This window comes from Misgurnus anguillicaudatus, chromosome 14, assembly GCF_027580225.2.
Source record: "Misgurnus anguillicaudatus chromosome 14, ASM2758022v2, whole genome shotgun sequence".
In the NCBI taxonomy this organism is placed as follows: domain Eukaryota; kingdom Metazoa; phylum Chordata; class Actinopteri; order Cypriniformes; family Cobitidae; genus Misgurnus; species Misgurnus anguillicaudatus.
Window position 1 is genome coordinate 30,535,021 of NC_073350.2, and position 13,464 is coordinate 30,548,484.

At 33.3% G+C, this 13,464-nt stretch overlaps 1 protein-coding gene across 16 annotated transcripts in view; it reads right to left on the reverse strand.

Moving 5' to 3' along the window:
* Positions 1-13,464, reverse strand: part of cacna1da (calcium channel, voltage-dependent, L type, alpha 1D subunit, a) — an 89,587-nt gene that overhangs the window by 8,522 nt on the left and 67,601 nt on the right. For 14 of the 16 annotated variants that reach the window (XM_073876260.1, XM_073876262.1, XM_073876256.1 and 11 more), the window contains 12 exons: positions 13,277-13,342; positions 12,483-12,574; positions 10,891-11,050; positions 10,529-10,656; positions 10,222-10,318; positions 10,039-10,141; positions 9,594-9,695; positions 5,923-6,056; positions 4,012-4,128; positions 2,802-3,184; positions 1,196-1,222; positions 39-167 (listed from right to left, as the gene is read on the reverse strand). In XM_073876260.1, the coding sequence (XP_073732361.1) occupies positions 39-167; positions 1,196-1,222; positions 2,802-3,184; positions 4,012-4,128; positions 5,923-6,056; positions 9,594-9,695; positions 10,039-10,141; positions 10,222-10,318; positions 10,529-10,656; positions 10,891-11,050; positions 12,483-12,574; positions 13,277-13,342 (1,538 nt within the window). The remainder of the gene's footprint in view (positions 1-38; positions 168-1,195; positions 1,223-2,801; positions 3,185-4,011; positions 4,129-5,922; positions 6,057-9,593; positions 9,696-10,038; positions 10,142-10,221; positions 10,319-10,528; positions 10,657-10,890; positions 11,051-12,482; positions 12,575-13,276; positions 13,343-13,464) is intronic. The other 2 variants (XM_073876249.1, XM_073876250.1) reach the window with 2 other exon arrangements.

The window sequence follows — 13,464 nt, forward strand, 5'->3', positions numbered from 1 at the left end:
TAAATATCATATGTATGTATATCTGGTAACGAGTTTACCTATCCCCGGACAGCATACTGTCATCCTCGCAAAACTCCTCTCCGCTGTAGTACTCCGCAGAGTAGCGGTCTTCATCGCAGTCCTCTTCACGGCGTATAGTTGGTCGTCTTCTGTCGCTGCCGTGGGACCTGCGTAAAGTTTGGAAGAGTACAAGATTGGTTATGTTGTCATTACTATGTTGCCCATGTGTTTATCCATGTTAATGAACAATCATGAATTAAATCAGCCATGTCATAACCTTGGGTGTCTTTTTACGTTTTTGGAACATAGCTGTATGGTCTTTGGAGATCTAGTCTTATTAACTCAAAGATATTTCATTATTCAAAATGTCCATAATAGTTTACTTGTGCCGAGCCGACCGTGAAGCATAGACCTTTAGAGAAAACTCAACATTAAACTGGCTTGCATCTTATAGCCTTGTTTTAGTTTGGCTGTCTATATAAAGATATATGTAAGGAGTCATTGCTTTGTTGATGCCACATGCAGCAAGCCCCACCCCCTTTCCCTTCATCACCCAATCACAACACATAGACACTCAGGGGGCGGTTTCTTGGACAGGGCTTGCCCTAGTCCCAGACTAAAATGCATGTTTGAGCTGCCTTAATTTAAAAACACCTTACTGACACATCTTAACATACATCAGTGCTCTTGTTTTGTCTCAAGATGCACACCTGTAATGTTTTTGTAGATTTGTTTGTAAAAACTACTAAAATTACCTAATATAACTAAGGCCTAGTCCTGGATTAATCTAAACCCTGTCCGGGAAACTATCCACCCAAGATGTATCCTGCTTTGCTAAAGCTTCACCAACTCATTTGGGTTTCATGATCAAGATCTGCATGTGTATGCAGCCATGTCCCAAATGGCACACTAAACACTTTATTTGGACGTATAGACTGCAGAGTAGCAGTGAACCCTACTGAGAGCTTTTCAAAAGGGTGCACAAATAGAATTTTAAACCTTAAAATGACACACAAATGCCCGCAGACCAAACAACAGCCACAAGTGAACATCAAGAGTGCCATTTGGTGCGAAGCTAAGCTTGAAATATGTTTTTTTCTGGCCATTGAGCAACACTGATATCACAATTCTGCTTTATATCACGGTTTCTTTTCTACAAGCAATATTATCTGAACATGTAATACTTAAAACATACCTAATATAGGTCTCATAGTAGCGCCTTCTGTTCCAGAAAGCAGAGAGATTGTTAGGAGAAAGTATTTTGGTTAGGAAGGAGAGAGAATGAAGGAAAAACACAGGGTACGAGATAGGCACATGTATGATACAGTACATGATATATACAGCATATTTGTATACACACCTAAAAAAATGCTACACGATGTCATATAAGAAATATTTTTGGTTGTAGGTTCCATCCAGGTACAGATATGTACCCTTTGAGGTACCAATATGAACCTTCCCATACGGCAAAATATAATTGTCTCTGGCCAAAAATATATTTTAAATATATGCTAAATAATTTTTGTAGAAAGTAATGCTCAATTGAATATATTTTCAAATTTGGAAATATATTTAGTTTTAACCTTCATATATCAACATATATTTCAAAATGAATTTCAAGGAAAAACATTTTTAATTTTACAACCCATATGGCAAAAATGTATTCTATGCCAAAATATATTTTAAATATATGCTAAATACAAGTTAAATTTATAAAGAATATTTTAAAACTGTTATGTTTACATATCTGTAACATTATGTTTTGCTTCCAATGCGACATGAATATATTTCCTTAGATTGAAAAATATATAGGTGCAAAATATATTTTTAAAGCCTTAAAATGTATTTTTATTTTAAAATATACATTTTACATTTACCAAAAATTGCCCAAAAAATATATTGTTGAAAAATATAATTTTTGTAAACATATTCCAAAATATATTTAAGCAAATATATTTTTTGTATATTTTGAAATATATTTTAAAATATATTTTTTGCCATATGGGCAAGTATAAAATATTAAATTATAAGTATATTTGTGCAGTTGAAAATATATTTAATTTGAACCCTTTCAAACCGGTTATGTTTACAGGTTTTTAACATACAAAGTTTTTCTTCCAATGTGACGTTAATATAAATGCTTTAAAATTTATTTATTTTTAAAACATTTTTCAAAATATACCAAAAATTGCCAAAAAAATATATTGATGAAAAATTTATTTTTGTAAACATATTCCAAAATATATTTAAGCAAATATATATTTTTGTATATTTTGAAATATATTTTAAAATATATTTTTTGCCGTATGGGCAAGTATAAAATATTAAATTATAAGTATATTTGTGCAGTTGAAAATATATTTAATTTTAACCTTTCAAACCTGTTATGTTTACAGGTTTTTAACATGCAAAGTTTTTCTTTTAATGCGACGTGAATATAAATAATTTAAAATATATTTATTTTTAAAACATATTTCAAAATATACAAAAAATTGAAAAAAATATACAAAAAAATTAATTTTTGTAAACATGTCAGCGCATATATTTTGGGTTATGGCACATAGCAGATGAGGATGGATATCACCACATGGACCATCAGAGATGAGAGAAGCCCAACGAAAAGTTCAAGAAAGTAAAGATGGAAAAGGTGCAAAAGAAAAAGATAACCTAATATCTAAAGCTGAATGTTTGCAAAACAGTGAAAAAGTAAAGTTTAAAAGTCAATTTCTTGTTTATACTATAACACAAATGAAAGCAAGACGTTTCACAGCACAGATAAATAATGTAAAACATCCAATCACCTCTGGCCACGAGGGCTTCTGGGCTTGTCATGTTCTCCATAATACGATCCCGGGTAGCCATTGGCTGGCATGTGCTCGTAGTACCGATTGTGTCCTCCATTGGGTAAACTGGAAACGTTGGCGTTGTTGAGGTTGACGTTGGTCGACTTGTTGTAAGAATTGTTATGATGATGGTGATGATGATGGTGGTGATGGCGATGGTGATTTTGCTGTGCCATGGCGTTGGCGCGACCCAGCCGCCCCACGGGTTGCTCCATGTGGGCGTAATGTGGAGGTGGCTGCACCTGCAGGGGGCGCTGGGTGGCGTTCGTCTGGTGACCGGAGCTCCTCCGAGGGTCTCCGTTTATATGATTGATGTGGTTACCAAACAGTCCACCGTTTCTCTGTGAACAAATACTTGTGAGGATGAGATCGAAAAACCTGCTTAACAAATTTGATGGTAAACTATTATTTTAATTTTATATGATTTCATGGTAAAAATAAATTCAAAAGGAGGTAAAGTGACATAGCAATAGTTCTCAACTAGTGGGTCGTGACTGTTTATAAATTAATATGCTAATAATAAAGCTTAAATAAATACATTTGCATATTATAAAGTTGATTTTATAAAATAATACTTTTGTTATTCTGGCTACTGCCGGGCCTATACAATTCTTAGTAATGATAATGCAGCGTGCTTAGTTAGTGCTCGTTTTCTATGATTTAAGCATGATTTAATGTGTAATATTAGGTCCTGAAGCACAAGTTGGGAACCGCTGACGTATGATGTGAATAAATTCAAATTGAATTTGAATTTCAACTTGAATGAAGTAAACTAAATTTTAAATCAAGAGATTGGCTGATAGATGAACTGCACCAGATTAATGTGTTCCAGTACAGTACAACAAAACTGTGATACGATGTACCTATGATGTAACCTTCAATAAAATCGAGCAAGAATTTTAGACTGCCACCTTTGATGTCAAACTATAAGACCGCAAGCCTCAGGCCAATTAATTTATCCCCGTACAAAGTCTTAATCTTAGACAGATCAGTTTGTAGGACCTATTGGGATGATGCACAATTCACTGCGACTCCCTTAAGGGACAGCTGCTCTTAAAACAACTCAAAATTGTTTCCATTTTTACCAAGCAGTTAAATAAAGAAAATGAGGTGCAGATCGATTTTACAAAAGGGGAAGAGGGGGGGTCATAAAAGTTGAGTGATTTACCCTATAAATTGCTTCGTCCTCCTCTGGTAAAAAGTCAACTAGCTCGTCATCCTGCAGGTCACACGATATCGCGCGCCGAATTTCTGGCCCAATGTCATGCAGCGTACGGAGGCCGGCCTGTAACCGTGACGACAGCATAACTAAGGATTTGCTATTCAATGGAGCCAATTCAATGAAAACTGTGACCCGCTAACAAGTCTCATAAACACACGCCAATAGGGGTCAGTTCAACAGATTAATCGACACAAACAGGCTTTGACGGGACAGTATCATGAAAATCATGAAAAATGAAAACAGTCACGTTAGACAACACAGAACATCTTCTACACTGCAAAAAATTATTTTCAAGAAAAAAACTCCTAGCACTTCTGTCCTGCTGTCAGCAAAAACGTCCAAAAATTCCCAAATTAAGATGCTCCTTCTCGATGAGCAAAACGACCCAAGAAAACAAGTCCAGCTTTTAGACCAAAAGCATAAAATTTAAGTGATTTTGTGAATAAAACAAGCAAAAAAAATCTGCCAATGGGGTAAGCAAAAAATCTTGAACATTTTTCCTAAACACTAAATTCAAGAAAAAATCTAGAAAAATTAGTTTATCCCATTGGCAGATTTTTTTTGCTTGTTTTATGCACTAAATCACTTAAATTTGATATTTTGGTCTAAAAACTAGACTAAATAAGAACTTTTTTTTTTTTAATACTTTTTTTGCAGTGTATACACTGCAAAAAAACTTTATTAGCATTTTTGTCTTGTTTTAAGCACACATATCTAAAAATTCTTAGATCAAAATATTTTTCCTCATGAGCAAAATGTCCCAAGAAAATAATTTTAGTTATTAAACACAATGTATCAAATTTAAGTGAATTTGTGGATAAAACAAGCAAAAAACCTTGAATTTTTCTTGAATTAAGTGTTTAAGAAAAAAATTGGAGATTTTTTTTGCTTACCACATTGCCAGATTTTTATCCTTGTTTTATCCACAAGTTTACTTAAATTTGATATTTTTTGTCTTAAAACTAGACTTATTTTTTTAGGTTTTTTTGCACATCAAGAAAATGTATCTTGACTTGAGAATTTTTAGATATTTGTACTGAAAACAAGACAAAAATACTAAGATTTTTTTTTCTTGAAAATAATTTTTTGCAGTGTGTATTTTTGTTTTGTTTTCAGTAGAATCATCCAAAAAATTTCAAGTCAAGATGTATTTTCTTGATGAGAAAAATGACCTAGTCCGGTTTTTGGACAAAAAATATACAATTTAAGTGATTTTGTGCATAAAACAAGCAAAAAAATCTTGAAATAAGTTTACTTTTTTCTTAAACACTTAATTTAAGCAAAAAAAAATTCACACCATGCTTGTTTTAAGCACAAATTCACTTAAATTGTATAGTTTTTGTGTAAAAACTAGACTTATTTTCTTAGGGCATTTTGACAATTTTTTGATATTTCTACTGAATACAGGACAAAAATATTAAGAAAGAAAATAATTTTTTGCAGTGTATACACTTAACTACATAAATATTTGAGCAATTAACTTAAACTAAGTTTATAAATGTAGTTTAATTTCTGTTGTGTGCGCTAATTATAACGTAAACCTATGAACAAAGACTAAACAAAATGAAGTCAAACACACAAACGGTGTTTGATTAATGAAAATGAAACAAAACATCTTAAAACAATGATATGTGAATTTTGAAATGATGGTAAACTGATACAAACACTTATTACACAACAAACAAGAATACATTTACAGATCACCATTATCACACAGAGGACTCCATATTCAAGCTAAGACAACATTTTAATGTAAAGGAAATACAGTTCAACGAAACAATGTATCAAGATCAAAACAACAAACAACTTATAAATATACTCCAAAATGTATAATACACAAACACACACAATGCTCACCTGTAGTGCAATGGCCGTGTTGTTCTGAGCCGGGTGGACGCCCACCAGACCTTCTTCCTTGCGTTTCTTGAATTTCCTAAAGTAGTCCTGTATCAGGAAAGTGGCATAGAACTTCCCCACGGTTACCTCATCATCTACCTGAAAAGACCACACATACGGCTTAAACGCAGGTGTACACACACCGCAAGTGTTGTCGCAGGTCGAGATGCTGCCTAACCATACAGTCACTTAAAGACTAAAAACACCTGAAATGCTTATCGTTTCAAATAATTAAAAGAAGATTTTTACATGAATGGCTACTAAAAGTGACCCAAAGTCTTAATAATAAAGCGAAACAATTTTTTTTAACAGTCATATCTTGTCCTAATATATTGAAAGGTCTCTCTGTTCCTTTCAAGCATTCTTTGTTTCAATGCATTAAAAGTAATGTTAAGAGATCTTTATCCCCAAATTTGCGAAGAATGGCTCTAATTCTTTTCCAATGCTTTTTTATTCAATTTAAATGCCTTTATTTATTATTTCTTAAATGCTAGGTCACATTTCACTAGCTCTTCATGCAGAAATATAGATCAGTAAATGTTTATTATGAAAATGTAATTTATAAAAATGTATTATGTTTTTGTTTCAAATTTCGATGTACAATCTGTAGATTGTAAACAGATTTTAAATGCTGTACACTATAGTTTCGAAAAAAGAAAAACAAAAGCTGTCACTGGGGTTGTTCCCATTAAAAAAGTTCCCTTTTCTACATAAAGGGTGCATATTAGTACATCAAAGGCCCATGTTGGTACCTAAATGGTTCATATTAGGGGCTTTTTAAAAGGTACTGTCCCACTGACATCTTTAGTAAAAAAACAAAAACTGATACTGTACATATTAACATTAGCACAACAACAGGGTTTGCAACAGCTAAGCCATCTAACTTCACTAATGTCCTTAATGCATTTCTGTTTTATTAGAAACATGTAAGCAAGCATTGCTAAGCAATATGTATTTGCACATTAGTGTTGCATGTGCGATACACAGTGTGTTTAGCCTACAGGTTTTTAATATGCATGAATGACCATGTGTGTGCGTATAAGTGTGCATCTACATGTGTGTGTCTGTGTGTTTGTGAGAAACATTCTGAAGCAGGGGTCTGTGTCACTTTTTAAACAAGAACGTTTGGGGACACACCAGGAAAGAAGAGGCAACATTAGTTCCATGCCACCACCCTAAAACAGAATTGCTTCAGAATATTCTGACGTTTTAAACTTAAACAGAATAAACAGTGAACGAGGAACAGAAGCTGTGGAGACGCACAAGCAGATCAAGAAGAGCAGAAGAGATAGACAGAAACATAGAGAGACATTTTTTTTAAAAATAAAGCATGCCAGAGTTGCCATGCAAGCCCGAAGACCAACACGCACGCGCACACACACACACACACATACACTCTCCAGCTGTGTCTTTATTCATACATCTTCACACAAACACACACATCATTGAGGTTCCAGTGTGAATGCTGTAACAGGCAGGAGAGGAGAATATTTGCGACACACATATAACACACATTGCAGAGAGCTGACCAGGAGGAACTAAGACTAGAACAGCAGGACAGAGCTGGTGTGTGTGTGTGTGTCTATGTGTAGACTTTTCATGACAAATGTACAGTGCTTAACAAATTTATTAGACCAATTTCTTAATTGCCCCACAGCTGAACTTGAGATGTGCAGACATATGGGAAAAGCAAATATTTCCACAAATGATTTTCTATCATGTCACATCATATAAATACAAATGTATATAATTAACAAAATAATGAAAGGCAGAGAGGGTGGCTAGCCTCCTCAGATCCTGATAACAATCACTATTAAGTTAAGTTGTCTTAATCTATTTTCATAAATATATGTTATCTGTGAAAGGCGTTCAAACTAGAATGTTCAAACAATTATTGCATTCGGACCGAATTTTTAGGAGGTGTGGCTTTGGATGACGGATGGTGGAATTCGTGATTTCAATGCTAGCAGGCTAAAGTTAGCATTTTTAACTCTTTCCCCGCCATTGACGAGCTATCTCGTAAATTATGAGAAAACATTTCCTTGCCAATGACGCTTTCCTGACAAGTATTTATGGTAATCTGTAATTCCGCTATTATCCACCCAATTTATAAAAAAACTAGTGCTGAGCAAAGATTAATCACGATTAATCGCATACAAAATAAAAGTGATTTTTGGCAAAATATATGAGTATGTGCTGTGTGTAATTATTATGTATAAATAAATACACACACATTCATGTATGTTTTCAAGAAACATTTACATGTTTATATATATTTATTTATATTTTTACATATTTTATATTAAAAATAAATTAAAAAACAATTATATATAAGTAAAACAATTCTGAAATGAATATATGAATGTGTGTGTGGTTAAATATACACAATTATTAGACACAGTACACGCACCTATATTATGCAAAAAAAATCACTTTTATTTTGTATGCGATTAATCGCGATTAATCTTTGCCCAGCACAAAAAAAACTAAAGCAAAAACTATTTTTAAACATTTTTACCTCCGTTATTGTTTTGATAATCGTTCTGAATCTGATCTCTAACAAAATTCCATTACAAAAATGCAATTATTTCAGCTTTTTGCTAAAAAAATTATTTTTGAAGAAACCTACCCATATTTAAAGGTGCAGTGTGTAAATTTTAGCGGCATCTAGTGGTGAGGTTGTAAATTGCAACCAACGGCTCAGTCCACTGCTCACCTCTTGCTTTTGAAAGATGTAAAGAAGCTACGGTAGCCGCCACAGGACAAACATGTCATAGTTGGAGACAACTTAGTAAAAAAGTTTGTCTGTTAAGTGCTTCTGTAGAAACATGGCTGCTTCCATGTAAGGGGACCCTCTATGTATGTAGATAAAACGTCTCATTCTAAGGCAATAAACACAGAACGGTTCATTATGAAAGGTTTTTTTAAACCCCTGATCATTTAGTTTTATATATTATTTTGCATTTCTGTTAAGAGTTCCTTCTAAAAATTACACACTGCACCTTTAAGAGTTTATAAAAAGAAAACAAATGAAGATATGATGAAAAGTTTTTTTTTTCCGTTGGGTCTGTTCTTTCATTTGATATATTTGTATGTTTATATATTTATAGAAGAAAATTTTCCAAGAAGGCATCAGTATGTTTAAGCGCTTTAGTCACAGTAACATTTCTAATGCTAAAATATAATTATTGTTATCCATGAAGTTTTCAATATACTGTTTTCCATGAAATAGTAATGCACTTTTTAATTCAGATTCTCAACTATATTAACTGTTTTTACTTGCAGTCCTTAATTAAAGCTTGATTAAATTTGGTTATAAAAACACAAATTTGACATTCCTTACTTCTGTTTAAAATGGTGAAACTTCAAGAACTCTTAATATGAGTCCACATTAAATCACTGCAGGATGCTGAATGGCCTTTGAGACAAATAGACCTGATAAATGTGTTAAGCACTATATGTGTGAGTATGCTTGAATGTGAAAATAATGTTGTGTGCCATATGTATGTGTACATGTGTAATGTCTATATCTATAAGTGAACAATCAGTGAGGTTTTAACAGAATATATTTTTGTAGGCATGTATTCAGGTGCAGATTTTCTTAAGCAGTGATAATTTCTGTTATAACTGACCACCAGCAGGGGGCACCACTTGATCCAAAAGTTTCATGCTGGTTCTCTTCCAGATCTTCTTAATAACGGCCCGGAGCTCTTCGTTAGCTTGCTCTAGATTACCTGCATCAAAACATAACCATATTAACATAACCACATACAGTTCTTACTACTATCAACAGGCTATTCAAAGTTGGTCATATAGGTCAAAACAATTTAGCATTTACATTTTATCCAAAGCGACTTAAGAGTGCATTACAAAGTATACATTTTTATCAGTATGTGTGTTCCCTGGGATTGAACCCATAACCTTTGGCGCTGCTAACACAACTACTACCCATTGAGTTACATGAATACTATATATTGCTACAAACTAAGCAATATATGTTGTGGATGATTTGGAAAAATTCGCATGGAGGATGAGAAGTAAAGGTTTGTGTTAAATGTTTGTGAAGCATTCATCTACCTTCTGTTTTGATCTTTAAGGCAGTTCTTACAAGAGCAAAAAGTGTTGCGTTAAACATGACGGTCCCATCGCTATTTAGTGGCATATTCATCGCAACCAACCTCTGAAAGAATGAAATAGAGATTGGTTAAATGTGTTTGTGCATAAAATATAAATGTGTGCGTTTGTGTATGCTGGTTTTACCTTGCAGGCGACTCTATGAGGACAGAGTTTGCCGAAGCCAAGCGGAGGCTGAATGCGGCGTAACAGCGTCACCACATCCAGATGTTTTATTCGACCTCTGAGATGATAAAACAACACTGATAAATACACTGCCTGGAGGAACATTAAATTGTGTCACAGCTTAAGAGATTCGATAGTTGTGGCAAAGTTTGTCACAAACTTGATCTAAAACACTTGTGAGGATAGAGAGGATGAACTCTGACACGGCAGAGACATTAAAGAGATTTATGATATTTCTTTCCTACATAGTTACACATTCAGTCCTTACTTGGCCTCTGGGTCATACTCTGACCAAATCCTCTTGAATTCATCAAGGTGATGTGGACCCAGAATCGACCAATCACGGGTCAGATAGTCAAAGTTGTCCATGATGACAGCCACAAACAAGTTAATGATCTAAAATAAGAAAGATTTATTATTAACGTTACTCATTTTGTGTGTTATATTGTAAAAACATATTCTAAAAATGCTAAAGTAAATTAATAGCAATTGTGACCAGCTGTAGAAATCTATACAGCTAAGTATGTGTGTGTCTGGTGTAGCTATGGTCAAACTTTTTTAACAAATCTAGTATTTCTATCCCTTTATATCCAGTTCCATTGTGTATTATTATCCAGTTAATGTTTGTACCAGGAAGGCGCAGAGCATGTAGAAAGTGATAAAGTATATAATGGCGAAGTTGCTTCCACAGGTGAACTCTTCCCCTTTATTATATTCTGATTCCGGGTCACACAGTTTTCCCGGCATACATGCCAACATGATCTCTTGCCAGGCTTCACCTGTTGCACATCTGCACATAAAACACATACATAGTGTATATTCTGAAATCATACACTGAAAAAAATGATTCATTGAATTTTATCAATTTTTTAAGGTAAGTGGTTGCAATAAATTTATTTAAGCTACTTTAAACAAAAGTTTTATATTTTGTTTTACTTTACTAATCTTTAAATGTAGCTTAAATAAATTGATTGCAACCACTTACCTTAAAAAATTTATTAAATTCAATGGATCTTTTTTTTCAGTGTAGCAACACCTTGGTTTGATAGTAATAGATTTGACACACTGCAAAAACTTTCTTACTAAGTATTTTTGTTTTGTTTTATTACAAATATCTAAAAAATACAAAATTAAGATGCATTTTCTTGATGAGCGAAATGACCTAAGAAAATAAGTGCAGTTTTTACACAAAAAAACCAACATAAAATTTAAGTGAATTTGTGCTTAAAACAATAAAAAAAATCTGCCAATGGCCTATGCTGCAAAAAATTACTTTCTTACTTTCTTGTCTTGTTTTCAGTAGAAATATCAAAAAATATTAAAATTAAGATGCATTTTCTTGATAAGCAAGATGAACTAAGAATATAAATCTAAAGAAATATAAAATATAAGTGAATTTCTGCAAAAATAAACAAAAATATCTGCCAATGGGGTGAGACAATTGTTCTTGAATTAGGTATTTATGAAAAAAGTTAACTTATTTCAAGATTTTTTTCTTACACTGGAAAAAATTACACTGCAAAAAATTATTTTCAAGAAAAAAAATTCTTAGTATTTTTGTCTTGTTTTCAGTAAAAATATCAAACAATTCTTACAATAAGATGCTTTTTCTTGATGAGCAAAATGACCCAAAAAATAAGTCTAGTTTTCAGACCAAAAATATTAAATGTAAGTGATTTTGTGCATAAAACAAGCAAAAAAATCTGCCAATGGGGTAAGCAAATTTTTCTTGAATTTAGTGTTTAAGAAAAATGTTAAAGATTTTTTGCTTAGTTCATCTTGCTTATCTTGATTTAAGAAATGTTTAGATATTTCTACTGAAAACAAGATAAAAATACTAAGTAAGAAAGTAATTTTCTTAAGTCATTTTGCTCATCATGAAAATGCATCTTGATCAGATTTTTTTGCTTTTTTATGCACAAAATCACTTAAATATGATATTTTTGGTCTAAAAACTACACTTATTTTCTTGGGCCGTTTTGCCCATCAAGAAAAGCATCTTAATTTAAGAATTTTTAGATATTTTTACTGAAAACAAGACAAAAATACTAAGAAAATTTTTTCTTGAAAATAATTTTTGCCGTATAAAATCACCCAAATTTTTTTTACTAAAACCCTAAAAACATAGGAATAGAGAAAACACCCAAATGCATCATGCACTTTGAATCACATGGGTCCAAAGTGCGCCACAACTGTAAAGACCCATAAAAGCATCTCCTGACCTGAACAGCAGCAGTACAGCCTGTGGAAAAGTCTGGAAGTTGTTGTTTCTGTTGATCTGTGTGTGGTCCACCATCGCGATCTTGCCAAACACCTGAAAGTCACACAAATGCAAGACAAGTTAAAGGGCCGCTAACCTAGGTGTTTTTAGTCTTTGGTATCCCCAGAATGTGTCTGTAAAGTTTCGGCCTGAAAAACACCACAGATCTTTCATCATACGATGTTAAACATGTTCATTTGTGGCTGCAATAAAAAACGCACTGTTTTTGTGTGTGTCTCTTTAAATGCAAAAAAAACCTTCTGTTCCCCTTTCTGTATGCAAAGTAGGGTGTAGAGTGCTTACACATGTGCTTTGGACTACATAAAAACATTTGTCTCTGACTGAAGGTTGGACTACGCGCTCATAAGGCGAAGTCTGTGAGCTGTTATGGGTGGGGCGTAATCAATGTGACATCACACTGATAGAGGATCCCCAACAGCCGTTTAAAGGAGATTACACAAAGAAGAAGAGATGGATTTGTATAATAACAGGATGTTTCTGCACACACACTGGGGACCCATTTTCTGCTAGAAACACATTTAAAAGGGCATTTTCTAGGCTTTAAACTCTATTAAAAGTATTGGTGAAATTGAACTTCAACCCCAGTTAAAAATCCAAAATTACACTTAATTATAAAAGGTTAGCTATGCATTTAGTTTTCTATTTGCAAATAGCACGTTTTGATGGCACAGAGTAATAACTTAAAATGTTTAAAGCTTCGCTCCGTTTTCTTTGGCTGTTAGCTGGGAAACACACCTGCATGCCGATCACAGCATAGATGAAGAACAGCATTGCTATCAGTAAAGCCACATATGGCAGGGCCTAAGAAAAGAACAAAGGTTTAACATTAAAATCCACATGCAAAAAAATCGCATACTGTAGTAAACAAACCGCTAGAGATATTTTGAGGAGTGACACGTGTTAATACAAGAATCATTGACTTT